Below are 17,859 nucleotides of genomic sequence, written 5' to 3' on the forward strand. Positions count from 1 at the left end.
CCGGGCGGGAACCGCCCGTGCCGAACGAACGAGCGTTCCGCGCGGGGGTCCGAGCGTTCCGCGGGCGGGTCCGAGCGTTCCGCGGGCGAGTCCGAGCGTTCCGCGCGGCTGTCTGAACGTTCCGCGCGCCTTAAAGGGGCCGGGGTGCCCGGCGCCCTCCTTGGGGGCCCCGCTGCGGCAGGCGCGGGGCAGGCGGGCTGGTAGCTGGTGCTCACGCGCCTTCTCCCCCTTGCCCAGTCGCTGCTGGAGCTGCACAAGCGGAGGAAGGCGCTGACGGAGCCCGAGGCGCGGTACTACCTGCGGCAAACCATCCTGGGCTGCCAGTACCTGCACAGCAACCGCGTGATTCACCGCGACCTCAAGTTGGGCAACCTGTTCCTCAATGACGACATGGAGGTGAAAATAGGTACAGGCCTCCCCGCCCAGCGGGGCGCGGGTTCTTCCTGGAGCTGTTGGAGCCCTGGGGTCCCTCCCTTCCTCCCTCCCGTGTCTGCATGCAGGTGGGGTAAAGGGGTAAATCCAGTAGCTTCTGCCACTGTGAAGCCGAACGGCAGCCTCTCACCCCCACCCTTGGCAAGCACGTCCCTCTGTCCAGGAGCAAACTCTTCCAGGCACTTGAGATGGGGTCTTGGGAGGGTGTTGCTGCAGGTCCACGCAGGTGGCTCAGCAGGGCACGCCGCGGCCCTCGACATCCACAGGTGACAGCTGAGCCTGAAGTTAAGCCGATGCAAGCAAATTCTCTTCTGTCTGAATCTTTAAGGCGACTTCGGGCTGGCCACCAGGGTAGAGTACGACGGGGAGCGCAAGAAGACCCTGTGTGGCACACCAAACTACATTGCACCCGAAGTGCTGGGCAAGAAGGGGCACAGCTTTGAAGTGGACATCTGGTCCATCGGCTGCATCATGTGAGTTCATAGGACATGAGGGTGGGATGGGACCTCGGGAAGTCGCATCTAGTCCAACCCCTGCTCCAAGCAGGACCAGCCCCAGCTACATCAGCCCGGCCAAGGCTTTGTCTAGCTGGGGCTTAAACACTCCCGAGGACGGAGACTGCACCACCTCTCTGGGGAGCCTGTTCCAGCGCTTCTCTACAGATCGGGGGTTACCTCTGGGGCATAAGTCCTGCAACCTCCTGAACTCTCTTGCATGAACCCGTGACAGGCCGCTCTCTCCTCCGTATGCAGGTACACACTGCTAGTGGGGAAGCCGCCATTTGAAACCTCTTGCCTAAAAGAGACGTACATCCGTATCAAGAAGAATGAGTACACCATCCCAAAGGTAGGTGGGGCCTGCTGGAGGGCCCATGCTCCCTCTCCAGCAGGGATGCCAGGGTGGGGCGCAAGCCAAACTCTCTTGCTTGCTGTGAAATGGTTCCTAGCACCCTGTGCACACTCCTGGGAGGGGCCCTGGGTCTCTGGCTCCTCCGCTGCTGTCCACCAGCCTAGTCCATCATAGCACTGAGCCTCACAGGAGAGCTAGCTATATCTTGCCATCCTCGGCTCCTCTGGGCTCGTGCCCTGGTCTCTCCATGGCTCTGTTTGGAGCAGGAAAGCCCTGCATGTTGCGGGGGGTTTGGCCCTTCCACTAGTACAGAAGCACACCGGTCCCTTCCAGCCACAAACTGCCGGTCTCCTCTTTCAGCACATCAACCCGGTAGCTGCTAGCCTCATCCAGAAGATGCTGAGGTCAGACCCTACCACCCGCCCCACCATTGACGAGTTGCTGAATGACGAGTTCTTCACGTCGGGTTACATCCCCGCCCGCCTGCCCACCACCTGTCTCACTGTCCCGCCGAGGTTTTCCATCACTCCCACTGCCCTCGACGCAAACGGGCGGAAGCCCCTTACTGCACTTAACAAAGGTGGGGCCCTGCATGGCAAAGGAGGGGGTGTTCGGGGCCTAGAAATGCCAGGAGAGGCCTGGATTACGGTGCAGGGCAAATGGTGTCTGTCCAGGGCTAAGAGCAAGCTACAGATGACAGCCAGAACCACTGATGAGCTTGCACGGAGGTCTGGGGATTGTGGCAGTCTGATGCTGCCCTTCCCTCCGCAGGAGCAATAACTGACCCCCTAGAGGAGAGCCCAGCTCCTTGAGCTCTTGTCAGACAGTACCGAGGGGCTCGCCCTGCCCCGTGGCACCCCGACAGCATGGGGCAGCCCTCCACTCTGCCCTGGCTCCTGACAGTACTGGTGCCTGGTTGTTTGGATGCAACTGGCAGCTCTTGTAGTCTCACAGGTCAGTGGTGGCAGCACTGGATCCCCATGTCTCCATGTCCGGAACGCGAGGGAAGGGCTGCCCGGCACCTGTTGCCCGAAGGGGAGACACGGGCTTCCCTTCCACCGAGGAACCAGCCAGTCTTTCCCTGCCACTGGTAGCAGGGTGCAACTCTGCCATTTGCAAGGCCTGGGTTTTCGTGAGGACCCTCCTCAGGTTGAGTTGCGGCAATCTTGGCTCTGGGGAGCAGGCATCACGCTTGGCCAGGATGGTGAGGGGGAGGACTGTCCGTTCTGGAGGAGACGCCTGGTTCTAGCCTCACGGTGGGAGGGACTCGCTGATGCACAATTGCATGGACTTCTCCACCTGCTGTCTCCAGCCTTCACACTACTAATGCAGCTTGGCCTGCCCTTCTCCCCTGGCTCAGGACTAGACAGCCCCGCACTGGAGAAGGTGCCTGAAAAGGAAGAAGAAGCGATGCCGCGGGAGCTGGGAGATGCTGTCGACTGCCACCTTGCTGACATGTTGCAGCAGCTGACCGCTGTTAATGCAGCCAAGCCCTCGGAGAGGGTGTTAGTGAGACAAGGTGAGCCCGGGGGAGGCGAAGGGGGGGTCTGAGATGCAGTGGTGTCCTTGTATAATCTTCCCTGTTGACTCGTGTGTCCTGATCCAGACCTTCAAGGAGCCTGGCTGACCTGCACAGGGGCTGCCTGAATTTCAAACCCCGAGGCTGGCTGCCATGGGGGTTTCAGCAAATGCCTTTATCTAACACATTGCGTCTCTTGCAGAGGAGGCCGAGGATCCCGCCTGCATTCCCATTTTCTGGGTTAGCAAATGGGTGGACTACTCAGATAAGTACGGATTAGGTAAGTGGCTCCTTGGTGTTCCCCTCAGCTCCCTGGTGGGGGGGAATGCCCTCGAGGGAGTGTGAGACTTATGGGGGAGTCTGTCAAGGGCAGCCACAAGTCAAGTGTCAGGAGTTGCTAGTTCTTAGGCTGCTAGCTGTGTAACATGTCATGCCTGGGTGCTGGTACCAGAGTGCAAGGGAAAATCCACAGCAAATTAAAGGAGTCGTGACCTAGCACTAGACCCTTCTTCCAGCCTGAAGTGTGCAAGATCTGATGGCTGCACGCAGCTCGCGTTGCCTTGCAGCCAGCGTTGGGTAGAGTGCAGGGGTAGCTGGGGCATCTTCTGTGCAGGCTGGGGGGGATGAAGACATGCTTGCTGTTGTCATCACTGGCTGCTTGATGGAGACTGTGCAGCAGGACTTCCCTCCCAGGCCCCTTAGAAAGCAGGAACCCACAGCCAAGTGGCTTGGCCAGGAGGGTGTGGTGATGGGGGCCCCTCTCCAGGCACAAATGGGCCTCCAGCTGCACTAGCAATGCTGTGCCTGGAGCTCTCACGCTCCCTTCTCGACCCAGGCTACCAGCTGTGTGACAACAGCGTTGGGGTCCTCTTCAATGACTCCACCCGCCTCATCATGTACAACGACGGGGACAGCCTGCAGTACATCGAGCAGAATAGCTCCGAGTCCTACTTCACCGTGAGATCCTATCCATCCGCATTAACCAAAAAGGTCAGTTCCTTTGGAGACGCGGGTCTAGCAGCAGCAGTGGGGAACCAGCCCTCTGCCAACCATGGCTGCCCTTCTGCCCTTGCTGCGGTGACTCCCACGCTTAACGTGAGAAGCCCTGCCCCAGCCAAGACCTGCTGCCACTTTGGCTGCATCAGCCTCTGCCTGTCACCTGGAAAGATAATGCCCGTACCCAGGTGGCTCTTAGTGCTGCATGAGTGCTTCAGGAACCAGCCAGGCTGCACGGGGCAGAGCCTAGATGTGCTACGCCTTTGCACTCCTGGCTCTCCTACCAGCACCCTGGCAGCAGCTTGGGTCCCACTCACGCTGTCAAACCCGGTGCCCTTGGGGTTTTATGGACCTTCTAACACTGAAGGCTACTTTTCAGCTGTGCCAGGACCTGCCCATGCCAAAGTGTAAAGTTATGAATCCAGGACCCCCAAGTACAACTGACCAGTCCTGCCTTGTCCCAGGGGGCATTGCATACAGGCTGCTGCAGTAGCCAGGCAGCTTGGGCTGGTTCTTCCCTTCTCTGTGGGTCCTTGGCCCTTTGCAGTCTTGCTGCCAAGGTAAAAGGAATAGTGGCCGAGAGGCTGGAAGCAGCCCCTGCCCTGGCACCATGCTTCCCCTTGCGCTCATGCCCCCAGCTCACAAAGCTCCCATCCCTGCTATAGATAACGCTGCTGAAATACTTCCGGAACTACATGAGCGAGCACCTGCTGAAGGCCGGGGCAAATATCACGCCCCGCGAGGGAGACGAGCTCGCTCGCTTGCCCTACCTCCGCGCCTGGTTCCGGACCCGCAGCGCCATCATCCTGCACCTGAGCAACGGCACTGTGCAGATCAACTTCTTCCAGGTGAGGCCATGGCACCTGTGCGCCCGGCTTGGGGTGCCGGCAGCTCGGTACGTCACTTGCCCGAGTGCCGGAGACAGGGCGTTACTCTCTTCTGCACGTAGCAGGAGCAGGTGACTACAAACTCAGGCCAGATCTTGGTCTGCCTGGTGTGTTCCCCAGCCCCTGAGCATCCCTGCCTGTCCAGCACGGTGCGCTGCCTTGCCGTGGGAATGTCTCCTCGCTCCCTACAGCTTGTACCTGGCGTCCCTAGTGCAGCTGCAATACTGTCCGGAGCGGACTACTACCATGGTTTCTCTCTCCTCGCTTCCAACTTGCTGAAATGCTGCAACAGAAACTGCATCAATGCCTTGTTCCCCTGGGAGGGAGTGCTGGCCTGCTCAGCCAGTGGTGCTCAGCCTTTTGGCCCCGGGGGCCGGATGAGCAGCGTGGGGCTGGATCCTGCACAGGGTTGGTGTGTCTGGATTGGGCCCCACGCTGCCTCAGCCCCACGTGCTTTACCTTAGCGTGCAGGCTCCCCACAGGTCTGGAAACCTGGCAGCAGCGGAGCAGTGACTAATGCTGCCCACTCCCCCACCACCAAATTTTTTGGAGTCGCCAGAAGCCGTGCAGGCTGCTTGACCTGGTTCCATAGGCTGGGGCTGAGCACCCTTGTGGGGAGAGGGGTATGTGCCCTGGGACTCGACCCCTCAGGAACCCCCACACCTGGTGCAGCCTTGTGTGTGGGGGGCAACCTCGGCTCAGCCTGGCTTCTCCCTCCACAGGACCACACCAAGATCATCCTGTGCCCCTTGATGGCAGCCGTCGCCTACATCGACGAGAAGCGGGACTTCCACACCTACAAGCTCAGCCTGATCGAGGAGCACGGCTGCTGCAAGGAGCTGGCCAGCCGGCTGCGCTACGCCCGCACCATGGTGGAGAAGCTCCTCACTTCCAAGTCGGGCTCGGCCCGCACAAAAACTTGCGCTTAGGGCTTCACGCTGTGGACTCCGCGTCTGGGCCAACCTCGAGGCCTCTGAGGGGGTGGGACTTTGCTCCAGCAGCCAGACTATGGGGGTGGGAGCTGGCAGCTCGGGGCTCCGTACCTACCCAACGGCTCGGCTCTCTGCTCCCTGCCAGCCAGTCGGCTTCTATTAAACATCTAGGTCTTCCTAACTTGCAACCCCGGCTCCTGTACTCTCCGAGCAGCCTGCTCCTTCCCTGCCCCGTGCAGAGGGGAGGGTAGAGGCCTCATGTAATTTATTTTGTTTCTGGGCTTCCCTTTTCCCCCCACATGGTGCCCGTCGGGTGTTCAAGGCGCACGCGGACGGGGTCCGAGCGGAGCAATCGGCCTTTTAACGTTGGAGCTAGTCTGCCTCCCATTAAACTTCTTTTGTATATGATGTGTCTCGATTAAAGATTGTTTTGTTGCAGCCCCCTGCTCCTGCCTTGAGTCTAGTCCCCCTGCCTGGCAGGGCTGCTGCTGGGGCCCCTGGGTGTGGAGCCCAGGGCAGAGGTATCCTGCACCCCTGCAAGACTGAGGCTGCTTTGCAAGGTAACTGGTTCATGGAAGCAGAGCGGCCTTGGCTCCCTGCTGCTGCCCGGGTCCCGTTGGCAGAGATCGGGGGGCTTAGCCGAAGGCCCTGGGGCCCTCCCAGCCTTACCTAAGCTCAGCTCCAACTGCCTGAGGCAGCTTGGCTGTTCCCTGTAGGCACGGCGTCCTGCTGCAGGCCGACCCTACCTGCAGGGCTAAGCAGAAACACCCCACTGGTTACTAAGCCCTTCCAACTAGACAGGGCTTGTGCAGGGCTGGGTCCTGCTGCCAACGTCCTCTGCCTGCCTAAGAGCTGCCATCCGTCCCTTGCCAGGGCCTGAAACGCCCCCCAGCCTCCCCTGGCTGCGGTGCCCAGGGTACCTGGCCCTGCACAGTCAGGGACAAGCATGGAGCAGGTGCTGGAAGCCCAAAAGGTGAAGCCCTTTGCACAGGTATGGGAGCTAATGAACTCTCTTCCTTGAGGGGATGCAGGCCGCCTCTTATTTAGTGAGACACCCTCCCTGGCTGGAACAAGCCCAGTGGTCACGGCTCCGTGACAGCGGGTCCTAGGTAAGCACAATGTTGGCATCTGCTCCAGCCTCGGGAGGGAGCTGCACCTGGGGAGACAGCAGGCGGATGCCAGCCATGCTGCTGGGGCTTGGCAGGGCAAGCGTTTCCCCAAACGAGCCTCACTTCTGTCCTCAAACAGCCGTGGCTGGGAGGATGGAGACCATACTCCACTTTGGGAAATGCTTCCCAAGCAGGCACAACAGCCTGGGGGTGAGAGCAGGTGCACGGTACCCCAGTGGCGCATTACCAACGTCCCGCTTCCACTGCTCTCCCTGATTTCGGCACTAGGGCTCTAGTGTTTTTAATGGGCGCGTGTAAATGCAGGACCGCTTGGTAAATACCCCAGGCGGAGAAGGCCTCAACCAGCATGAACTCCTAGTACTACTGGCTGGATCTGTTCCCCATTTTACCTAGGTGAACTTTTAAAATCTTTTATTTACAGCATTGTATATAAAATATTCTCTGCCATATAAAATGCTCTGTAAGTACAGCAGGTACAAACTGATTGTTACCTAAAGCCCAGCCCCAACACCCGGAGAAAAACCACAATCAAACGTACAAAACCGTCACCCAAGGAAAGAAAAGTGTGCGGGAAGACGGTGGTGCATTTAGAGCCAGGTCTGCCCGGCAGTGTCGGCTGCAGTAGCAAGAGAGGTCTACAAGCTGCGGCATATCAGGTCTCGAGGAGGCAGAGCTGACCTCAGGCCAGTTTTGAGACTGCAGAAATAGAGCTGCGCTCTCAGGCTCTGGGGAATAGGAGTGCCCACAGGGGCATTTCTGAGGCTGTCAGGCTGTAACGTACCAGGGAAGCGGAAGGCCCCAGCAGCCTCTTCCCGCTCTTGCTATTCTTCAAACACAGCACTTCGTACCCCCGGGGAAACCCTCAGCCTGTGACTCAGTGTGGGAGTCCTGGCCTGGCAGAGGCTGTTCGCTCGCTGGAGAGACGCCAGACCAAGAGCAGCCACGAAGATGTCTCGCAGCCAAGAGGTCTGGAGCAGCTGATGCCTCTCCGTGTGCCCAGAGGCCTGCTGAGCCCAGGGAGGGTCCTCTGCTAGGGAACTGCTCTGCAAACAGCTGCAGCCCTGTGACTAATCGGGAAACACCGCACGGGCTTCCTCATCTGGTTAACAGGCAGACACTGCTGGGTCAGCCAGAAGACACCTGAGCTGTGGCATGAGCAGAGGCACAGAGACGGACCCAGGCACTTGGCCCGGAAGGGAGCAAATGCCACCAAGAAATTGGCTGTCTCAGACTGCTCTCACAGGGGCAGGGGGCCGTGCTACATCCCATGCTCATGCTCCAGAGACAGGCCTCTGGGAGGGGCAAGAAAATAGACTAAAAGTGGTTTTGGGTTAAAAAATGGTAAAAGGCTGTAGACACCAGCCTGCAGTCCTGCAGGCGACGGCTCACGCTGCCCGCAGTCGTCCTCTGGCCTGGACTGTCCAGTGCCACCGAGCTTCAAATCACATTGTTTCAGATAAAAGCTTCCCAGGCCTTGCCCTGATGCACATGCGCTTGTGCATGGACGCTTGCAGCTGAGCTTGCCCTGGGGCCACTTCATCCAGGGTCCGAGCCCAAAGATGGCACAGCCCTGGCCGTAGCTTGCTAGAGGCTCTCCGCCCTTTGATACGCACGTTCCTCACTTCCAAGAATGCACCTGGATTGGCCCCGGGATCAGGATCAACAGGTGCAGGGAGAGACCCAGAGGGACCAGTGGCATCCGATCCAGCCCGCTGCTGTCTGGGCCCAGGGAGGCACCGGCGTTGCTGTTCTTCAAGCTGAGAGTCCTGACAGAACCAGTGCCCAGACTCCAGGGAGCTCAGCAAGAGTCCTGCCAAGGTGAAGGGCCTGGCCTCTGCCTCAAGGCAAGCCCAGTCCTCCTCCAGCCTCTGGGACCTGGACACCTGCCTGGCGCAGGGTTGAAGAGCAGATGCAAGAGGGCCTGCAAGACTGGCTCTGGGGCTTGGGTGCGAACCCCGTGCCAGCACTAGCCCCACGCCGGGCACTGTTACATGACAGTCTGCAGAGCACTGGGCCTGTTAGTACGATGGACAGCTGCACTGCGAGTGCATGAGCCCCAAAGCCAGGGCTCCTCTGTGCGCCCACAAATGAAACCTGGAGCAAGTGCCTTGGAAAAGGAAGGTCTGGAGAACTGGTCAGGACCCAGCTCTCCCAGCCAGGAGCCTCAGGGAAAGCCCCTCAAGTTCCCACCACAGGGACAGCAGGCAGTGGCAGGGGCAGGGAGATGCCATCCAGCCCAGCTTGGGGAGGCGGCAGGGACAGCAAGCTGTGCTGCTAGTTGTGCTACATCCTGCAGAAACCTCTGTGCTGAAAGAATTAAACTAGGGCACGTGCTGGGCAAGAGCTATCTGGTGGGAGCCTCAGCCCGGCAGGCTCCCCCTTACCAGGCCAATGAGATGCTGCTGGGCAGTGCAAGCCTCCAAGTCAGTCCTGACCCAGCAGCAGCTTCTCCGCTCATTTCCCAGGGTCTCCCGACTCCCGGTAGTAGTAGGAGTGGAAGAGCCTCTCCCCAGCACAGATCCGCATGGCCATGTGCGTGTGCAGCAGCAGCCTGGGGAAGCGGGAGGTGAAGTACTGAACAAAGTCATCAGGAACAGCCCCCAGCGTCTCCTGGACGTCTGCTGGCAGCTCGTGGTAGTGGTGCTTCTGCACAAGAAACAGCAAGAGGACGGGTTTACGCATGGCCCAAGCCTCGGGGCCCCGGCCTGCAGCAGGGAGGAGGGTTGGGGGCAGTACCTTGTTTCTCATGGCCCGCAGGAGGTCGCGCACGGAGCTGCCCTTGTATGAACGGAACTTCCTCAAGTCTGGAAACAGCAAGAGACTGAATGAGCCTCTAAGACCAGGAGGTGGGAGCATGTCCTGGGGGGAGGCGGCTGGGGTACTCGAGAGCAGGCAAGACACAGCTACAGGGACCCTGGTCTCACTGGATTTCCAGTGGCCCAAAGTGACCGAGCAAATTGCCCCGAGCAGGATGAGTGCTGGAAAGCTCCAAGCACCTGCCTGTGCCTGGAAAGCCCCAAGCACCCTCAATGCCTTTGCAGAAGGCAGGTCCCCCATTCAGCATCAGGCACAAGACCTGGTGTGTGAGCCATTACCTGTCTGCAGCGGGACAGAGATGTGCATCCTCCAGTTCATCCTCACCACCGCATGGCCCCCCGCCTCCAAGGCAGTGACAACGGGCCCCTCGGCAGGCTCCTTCTCGATCCGGTCGCTGACGTCCTGAAGAGCAGAGAGAGTAGCTCAGAGGTCATCCCCGTGTGGGCCGGAGCCCTCACCCTGCTGTGCTTACGGGCTGCAGGTGAATGGCTAAGTCTGCTTGTCACTGGGGAGTTGGTGGGTGACGGCGGTGGAAGCAAAACTGCCAGAGCAAAACTGATGAGCGCGAGGTTGATGGGCCATGCCCCATCACTGGGGAGCCTGGGGGAGCCTCCCGCACTTGTCTGCAACACTGAGCACCGTAGCCCCTGTGCTCTGCAGCCAGCCAGGCCTGCCCTTCATTTAAGAGAAAGCTCTGGGCAGTGTGGCCGCCCCAGGGGCTACTGCAGTTGTACATCCAGCCTACTTCATGCTGCTCCCATGTCTGTTCTAGGCTCCTGCAGATTTCCATCCAGACAAGACAAGGGGGCAGAGGCTGGGGCAGGCCACGGCCAGTTTGGGGACAGGCGAGCAGGAAGGCAGGGAAGCAGCTGGGGATCATGGGCCCACAGGAACAGCACAGTTCTGCAAATGGGATCAGCAGCCAAACAGTTCCTGAAACCAACCTCTTTGGTTTCTTTAATCTTTGAGCTCTGAACCAATTCTCAGGGCTTTTGTTTCAGGCCACCTGCAGCCTGGGAAAGGCAGCCCCGAGCTGGTCGTGCATCATCTGGGTCATCAAGAGGGCCAGGAACTGGGCTTGTGCTTGCCTCAAATGACCCCTCACTCAGCCCCTGGAGTGAAATCCAAGCCCAAGCATGACAGCAAGCACAGAGCACCAGGCCCACTCAGAGGCTCCAGGCTCGGGGAGATCACTACGCAGTTTGTATTGTGACAAAATGCTCCAGAGCTGGGTTTGGAAGGGGGGACGGGGTCGCTGGGATCTATCCTGTCAGACAGGCCAGCAGCCTCTCACCTGGAAGAACTGCAGCTGCTTCTCCCGGCTCCAGAAGAAGGGGTGCATGAGGACCAGGGGGGCTGAAGGGCGGTCCTGGGGCTCACTGCTGATCATCGCCGAAATCAGCTCCCGTGCCACGATGTTGTCTTGGATGCAAAAGAAAACACAGAGAGTAGGTGATGAAGGCCCCGGAGAAGGGAAGGAGCCACCCCAGCCTTCCCTCCCCCAGCCCTGGCCCCTCTCCCCAGGGTGGGTTCCCAGAGAGGAAATGCACGCCCACAGGGCGAGGTGCCAGGGCTCTGACCCAACAGTGCCCTGCAATAGAACCGAGCCTGCCTGTGGCTTCAAAGCTCCCCATGTCCCTTCCCAGCAGCATGGAACAGAGGAAACAGTGAATCACCCTGCGAGGAGCGTGCTGGAAACCCCCCTGCTTGAGCCATTCGCTGCCACAGAGATTCTCCTGCTGGGAACAACCCAGCCCTGGCCAGCGAGGAAGGGACTGTCTGGACCCCAAAGCCTCTCCTGTGTTTCAGGGCTCTGGCTCTCCAGCCTCAGGGCATCTGAAAAGCTGCCTTCAGCTAAGGCATAGGACCAGGCTCTGCTACTGACTCCCCATGGGACTTTGGTCAGGTCCCTTCCACTTCTTTGGCCTCAGGTTCCTGACCTGTAAAATGGGATTAGCAGTGCAGACCCGACCCAAGGGCTTGTGAGGCCAGAAAAAATCCCCACTTGCAATATGACTCAGGAGCCTTGGATGGAAAGTGCCAGTGAAGGCGCTGGTCCTAACAGGGGGCTGTAAGTGGCGCAATGCCCATGAAGCAGGGTCCTACCATGAGTGTCCTCCAGCAGACATGTCAGCAGGTACGTGCCCGACAGGATGTTGGCCTGGCGCCGCAGACTGTCCCCGAAGGGGTGCTGCCCCCCTGACACCGCGTAGAAGAACACGCAGCCGGCTGAGAAGATGTCCACCGCACACGTCTGTAAAACACGACCGTGGCGGTCAGAGCCACTGGGTGCTGGGGCAGGGGACCCTTCCCGCCCCTCGGCTCCACCTCCGAATACAAGCCCCTGATAGCAAGCTGCATTTAGCCTGGCAGCTGCTCTTCCTTCCAGCTACAAAACCCATGCCCTGATCAGTATGTGGCGCTCCGTGGCCTGGGGCAAGAGGCAGCTGGGCAGAAGGGAGGGGTTAGCCACGTGTGGGGTGCAGCCGCTCACTCACAGGGTTCTCCTTGGGGTCCTCCCGCAGTAGCTCGGGCGCGATCCAGCCCTCGGTGCCCGGGATGCCGGAGCGGAGGCTGAAGCTGTGCCGGCCGCCCTGCAGCTTCTTGCAAAGACCAAAGTCCGAGAGGATGGCCCTGATCTGCCCTTGGCTGTTGGGGGCCGAGATCAGGATGTTGCACGGCTTCAGGTCCCGATGAACTGGAAAAGAAGAGCCCGCAGAGTCAGCTGGAGCTGCTTCATGGTGGCAGGACCGAGTCCCCAGAGTCTTGGACTGAGGAGCGGCTGCTAGCTGCACCCAGACCACAGCAGCCTCAGGCCCACGGCCCTCTGGGTCCCACCCTCCACTGGGATTTGAGGCCTGCCATACATCGGCTGCTGGAACCGAGTGGGCTGAACGGAGCCCGTCACCTGGGCAAGAAGCCTCCCTTACCGATGTGGAGGGCGTGGAGGTGGGCCAGGCCTGACATGGTCTGATGCAGCAAAGTGATAGGGTCCAGGCTGCGGCGGTCAAAGCTGGGGTTCTCCACATACTAATGCACACACGGAGATAGAGCAAATGGGAAACTCCCCAACGAGTACACTGGAGGCCTTGTCTCCCTGCAGCCCAAAGCCACCTCGTTCCCAGCTTGGAGCCCAGCCAGAATCTGGGGTCTGGCTGCCCTGCAGAGACCTCTGCACACACTCATCCGCCAGGAGCTGCCTCGTGGAGCGTCTGGGGGCAGGGCTGCGGGCTCACCTCCTGCAGCGTGGCAGAGCAGAGCTCGATGGCGATGTAGTGGAACTGCTTGTCCTTCTCCGTGCAAAAATAGCGCACGACGTTGGGGTGCTCGTCCGACTCCCGCAGCAGCTGGACCTCCCGGTCCACCAGGTAGAAGCACTCGGGCAGCAGGCGCTTCACAGCCACGTCGCGGCCGTCAAACCGGCCCCTGGGGCGGGGGAGAGAGGCTATGAGCTCTGCTGCCTGTGACCCAGAGGACAGCTCAGCACCATGGAGGCTGCGAGGTGACCCAGCCCTTAGCTCCCCTGCACGGACAGCCTGAGTGACAGCAGAAGCCGTGGCCCTGAATGAGGTCTCCCCCAGGCATGGCAGGGATTGCTTGAGCCTCTACATGGAGAACAGAGGTCCCTTTGCAAGGGACTGAGCAAGGACTGGGGGAACTGCTGGGTGTCAGACCAGGCCCCAGCAATCACAGCACAGCACAGGCTTCCCACAGTGTGCCTCAGCGCCAGCCCAGAAGCGTTCTCCACCTTGGCCACGACTGCCCATCGGGGCCAGCGCATGCCAGGTATATGTGACGGGCGCCCATCCATGCATCTGTGTGGGCCTGGCCCTCGCCAGTGAGGTCCCATGAGCTTGTGCCAGGCTGGGGCTTTGCAATTCATTGCCCCAGGCAGGACGGTCAGTGCCTCTGAGCCGGGCAGAGCCTGAGCAAAGCAAGGCACCTGGGAGCACCGCTCACCTGAAGACAAAGGTGCCCCCCGCGCCATGGCCCAGCACTTCCTTAGGGTTAAAGGAAACCTTCCCGACTGTGATCACATCCGGTGCTGTGTCTGTGGGGACAATGCACACGGGGTGAAAGTCACAAGAAGTTCCTTGTGCCGTGTGTGCCCAGAGTCCCCACCCACTGCGCACTATCCATCACCCATGGTCTCCTGCCACCCTCAGTCTCTGCAATCCCCTTCCTAATCCCTGGGCTCATCCAGCACCAGCTTCCTGCACTGCTGGTCACCCTGCAAGGGAGAGCCTTCCCCGCTGCTGCCCTCCCTGCCTCACACGGCAACACTTCCGCCAGCCCCTCTCGCCAACTCTGCCAAGTCTCAGGAAGACATGACCCTGCCTCGATCTCCGCAGCGCTGTGCTGCCCTAGTGCCCCTTCCAGCATGCCCCTCTCCATGCCCCGGGGACGTGACATTCTGCCCCCTGCACCCCATTGCCCCCAGCACAGACCTTCAGCAGCCTCAGCCACGGGCAGACCCTGGAAGACCATCCCGTTGGCCAGGTCACTCTGCACAGAGGAGGGACCAGAGCTCTGGGATGACTGCGATGCCATCTCCTGGGTCCCGCTTGCTGACTCCTTGGGCGGCAACAGGAGATTCTCCCCGGAGACCCGGCCCGGGGACAGCAGCTCCTCCAGCCGCTGCTCCAGCTGCTGCTGCTGCTGCTGCGCCTTGTGCTGCTCCCACTGCACCTGGGACACAAGGCAAGGACGTTACCATCCCGACAGCTGCCAGGCCACAGCACCCTCTGCCCCTGCCATGGTGGGTCCTTCCATGCCGAGACACCGCAGCAACGAGGGACCCGCGCGCTCACTTCCCTCCTCTGCAGCAACTGGCAGAGCTGGGGCAAGGAAGGGCATGACTTTGAGCCACGGTGGAGCTGCTTGTCAGCTGCTACACTAGGGTTGTACTGGGCACCATGACATCCAGGACTCCGCCTGGGCCAGGGAACAGGGCAAGCGGAGCTCAGGGAGGATGTCTAACCCCAGCCAGTGGGAAGTCAGCTCAGCCAGGCCCCGAGTCTGCAGGAGAAGGGCTGTAGCGTGCACTCACCCGGAGAAAGAGGAACAGGATCCCACCGCCCAGCAGGACAGTAGCGACACCCACACCCACGAGGTCCCCGCTGCCCGACTCCGGGTAGATCTTGGTCTGCTCTGGCTGGCTGGCGTCCAAGTGGAAGCGCCCCTCGCTGCCCCTGCCAGCAGGATCCTCCATGCTCTCTGGGGTCAGGAACTGCAAAGCAAAGCCAGGGCACAGAGGTTACCCCAACAGGCCCTTTGGCAGTCATGCTCTGGGTGCCTTTCCCTGCAGCGGAAAGGACAGGACTGTGCTGGGCCACAGTCCTGCTCCCACCCCGCTGGGCACCCCCACTTTGGCCCCCAAAGGCTGGGACACCAGCCCACGCCACTCCCCACCCCTCTGGGCAGCCCAGGATTGCTGCATGACACTCGCCTCATCAAACAGAGTCCTGGCCGGGGAGCTCTTGGGGATGATGGCTTCCGTTGTCTTCCTCAGCATCTCCGGAAAGGTCCTCAGCATTGTGGTGTGGACCACAGGAGGCAGCTCGTGGTGCCCTGAAGGGCAAGGGAGGAGAAAGCTCCACTGAATCGTGGTTGTCCCCTTTGGGCTGGCAGCCTGCTCGGGGCTGAACTGTGCCAGGCTGGGGCCCAGGCACACAGCATGTGGGTGTCAGTGGCTGTCCTGGACACGAAGGGAATCCCAGCAGCATCTTACTGGCTCCACCCCAGGGGTGTGCAAGGGTTTGCAAGGATCCCCTGGAGGTGGGGGCTTAGCTGCTGGTGCTCAGCCCACAGTGGGGAAGTTGACCTCTCCAGACGTCTTTGCTGGCACCGGGGCCCTGGCTTCCATGCACGTGGCCTCATGCACTGACCTGCTGCGGTGCACAAACATGGCCAGGTTTCCATGTGCACTGGCGCATGTCAGTTCATTCTGATCGTGCACATGGAGCTGCCAAGAGTGCAAACACGCTTGCTCGCCCAGGTGCCTCCCCCACTCTGCACTTGCAAACCTGGATGCTCACTTGTCTGTGCATTCGTGAGCTGCTCTCTGCTGGGACTGCCCCCCACTTTGTCCCCTCACCACAGCAGCCACTTCTGGGGAGGGGCCAGGGATGGAGTGATGCTCCCTCCAGGAAGGGGGCCCCAGAAGGTGCTTCGCAGCCCGGGTGCTAGTCACAGCGGGTGCAAGGCGGGTTGCCCTGTCACAGGGAGGGTCATCCATCACTGGCTCCCAGTTCTACCCGCTGGGGGCCCTCACCTATGAGGAGCCACTGGTTGTGCGGGGAGGAGATGCTGCCCTGCGGGTACTTGACGTCCGTGCTGGGGGTGATCTCGCACTCGCCAGATTCCCTCATCGTCACATCGTCCGTGGTGGGGCCGTCGATCCGAGCCAGCATGATCCCCTGGGGCTGGGCAGCAAAGCATCGCGGTAAGCATCGGCAGTGGGGACATGGCCTCAGCCTGCCAGCCAGGGGCATTCGGGGACAGATGGGGAACTCACCACAAGCGCCACACTCTCGTGGACCAGGGAGGTCAGGGCGTAGAAGCTGGCCGCGTACTTCCCTATGTAGAGCGTCGGCCTACGGGACAGAGACAGTATCAGCGCCCAAGTCTGCGGCACCGCTCAGGACCCACCGAGGCGTCAACCCCTGAACCGCAGCCAGACTGGCTTAGGGGAAGTGGGGGCCACCCCTGTGGTCAGCTGCTCCCCAGGCGGAAGGGGCTGCAGGAGCAGGTGCTCGACCTCGGCTCAAACCCCAACCCCAGCACGTTCCCTGGGAGCTGCTGTCCTCCAGGCCCAAGAGCAACAGCTCCACCCCACCCAGCCCCAGGGGGGTAGCCATGTGCTGCCACCACCCCAGGACATGCCACCCCTGTCACAGCCCGGGCCACCCCGAGACACGCACAGCAGCTGGGTCTTGGTGGAAGAGAAGTCCTTCGCGGACGGGTAGCTCCACTTGAGGCGGATGTCCTGCGAGTGAAAGGTCAGATATCGCAGCGTCTCCAAGGCCACGTTGAGGTGGGGCACACGCCGGAGGCTGTCCTGGTGCCACGTGTAGATCCCCACCACGGGGGAACCGTAGTTCTGCATCCACAGCATCTCGCCGCTCTCCTTGTCCAGGGTCACCACCAGGCCGTCCCCGCTTGAGGAGAAGTGGGCCATTTCTGGGGAGACATGCCGGGCAGGTGGGGCTACTGCGTCTCTAGGATGGTCTACCCTGAGCTCCCTGCAGCCAAGCTGGGCTTGCTGCCCATGGCTACAGCTGGTTTAAAACCAGGGTGCATGCAGGCAGCTATCCATCACCCTGTGTAGACTCCCCAAGACAGACTCACCACCCTGGCCTCTGGCTCCATGGGGCTATTTTCCAAGACAGGCCAGTGACTTCTCCAGCCAGGCAGGGCTGGACACAGCTTGGAAAGTCAGTCAGCTGGCAGGGGCTCGCGTGGCCCTTTGCTGCCTCCCCCATCCCTACCTGTCCAGCGAGCTCTGGACCCAAATGCTGATGCGCCCCACTGCTCCCACCCTGAGGGATGCTGGGGAAAACGGCCCCTCGAAGCAGCACTGACTGCATGGGACCCCCCTCCCCACACAGCGGCACTGCTCCTCGACAGGGAAGCTGGCAGGGCACCGCAACGCGGTGGGGAGCCTGGCCCCGTGCACGCCACCACTCACTGTAATCGTAGGCCTTGTCCAGGACGGGCGCGGAGTAGTCGGAGTAGGTGGCGTTCCAGCGCAGCTCCCGCAACTTGGTATCATACATGGTGATGATGTACTCTGGGGACAGAGCAGCGGCTGCAGCTCATGGCACTGCTCAGACCTTGGCGAGGGCCAGGGGGGTGGGAACGGGGTGCCCAGCACCTGGGTAACTGCCCTGGAGGGGAACCTCCTGCAACATGTCCCAGCAGGACAGTCTGTGCAGACACCTCTGAGCAGGATCAGGGTATCTCAGCATAGGGAAGCTGCAGGCACAGCTCCCTTCTCTCTCAGGAAATCAAGCTTCTCCAGCCCCTGCTGTTTCTAATGGCCACAGAGCGAACCCTGCATGAGGATGGCTGGGTGCCCTGCATGGCACAGGGACAGGCCCTCGGGCTTGGCACTGGGCTCGGGACAGCCAGGTGCGCAGATGGGGGTTGTGGCTTACGGGTGCGGCCGATGTAGAGGAGCGGGGTGGAGGGGCACAGGCCATCCCAGGCTTCTGTCGACAGCGTTGTCTGCTTCTCCCCAGACCTGGGGTCCACAACGAACCACGTGTCCTGCTTCTTCCCTGGGAAAGCAGGAA

At 60.8% G+C, this 17,859-nt stretch overlaps 2 protein-coding genes across 5 annotated transcripts in view; one reads left to right on the plus strand and one right to left on the minus strand.

Moving 5' to 3' along the window:
* Positions 1-6,034, plus strand: part of PLK1 (polo like kinase 1) — a 7,359-nt gene extending 1,325 nt beyond the window's left edge. The window contains exons 2-10 of the mRNA XM_006027154.2: positions 238-406; positions 761-905; positions 1,185-1,278; positions 1,642-1,861; positions 2,642-2,800; positions 3,003-3,080; positions 3,636-3,790; positions 4,462-4,644; positions 5,406-6,034. Of these exons, the coding sequence (XP_006027216.1) occupies positions 238-406; positions 761-905; positions 1,185-1,278; positions 1,642-1,861; positions 2,642-2,800; positions 3,003-3,080; positions 3,636-3,790; positions 4,462-4,644; positions 5,406-5,612 (1,410 nt within the window). The 3' untranslated portion in view covers positions 5,613-6,034. The remainder of the gene's footprint in view (positions 1-237; positions 407-760; positions 906-1,184; positions 1,279-1,641; positions 1,862-2,641; positions 2,801-3,002; positions 3,081-3,635; positions 3,791-4,461; positions 4,645-5,405) is intronic.
* Positions 6,035-7,113: 1,079 nt separating this feature from the next.
* ERN2 (endoplasmic reticulum to nucleus signaling 2) overlaps positions 7,114-17,859 on the minus strand; it is a 15,823-nt gene continuing 5,077 nt past the window's right edge. For 3 of the 4 annotated variants that reach the window (XM_025208278.1, XM_025208277.1, XM_006027155.3), the window contains 17 exons: positions 17,722-17,844; positions 17,253-17,354; positions 16,486-16,744; positions 16,080-16,158; positions 15,837-15,987; positions 15,012-15,133; positions 14,613-14,792; positions 14,011-14,251; positions 13,523-13,613; positions 12,799-12,988; positions 12,493-12,592; positions 12,061-12,260; positions 11,669-11,816; positions 10,857-10,984; positions 9,841-9,964; positions 9,482-9,549; positions 7,114-9,391 (listed from right to left, as the gene is read on the minus strand). In XM_025208278.1, coding sequence (XP_025064063.1) covers positions 9,200-9,391; positions 9,482-9,549; positions 9,841-9,964; positions 10,857-10,984; positions 11,669-11,816; positions 12,061-12,260; positions 12,493-12,592; positions 12,799-12,988; positions 13,523-13,613; positions 14,011-14,251; positions 14,613-14,792; positions 15,012-15,133; positions 15,837-15,987; positions 16,080-16,158; positions 16,486-16,744; positions 17,253-17,354; positions 17,722-17,844 — 2,498 coding nt within the window. In that variant the 3' untranslated portion in view covers positions 7,114-9,199. The remainder of the gene's footprint in view (positions 9,392-9,481; positions 9,550-9,840; positions 9,965-10,856; positions 10,985-11,668; positions 11,817-12,060; positions 12,261-12,492; positions 12,593-12,798; positions 12,989-13,522; positions 13,614-14,010; positions 14,252-14,612; positions 14,793-15,011; positions 15,134-15,836; positions 15,988-16,079; positions 16,159-16,485; positions 16,745-17,252; positions 17,355-17,721; positions 17,845-17,859) is intronic. The other variant, XM_025208276.1, reaches the window with a different exon arrangement.

This window comes from Alligator sinensis, unplaced genomic scaffold (assembly GCF_000455745.1).
Source record: "Alligator sinensis unplaced genomic scaffold, ASM45574v1 scaffold1164_1, whole genome shotgun sequence".
NCBI classification, from domain to species: Eukaryota; Metazoa; Chordata; order Crocodylia; family Alligatoridae; genus Alligator; species Alligator sinensis.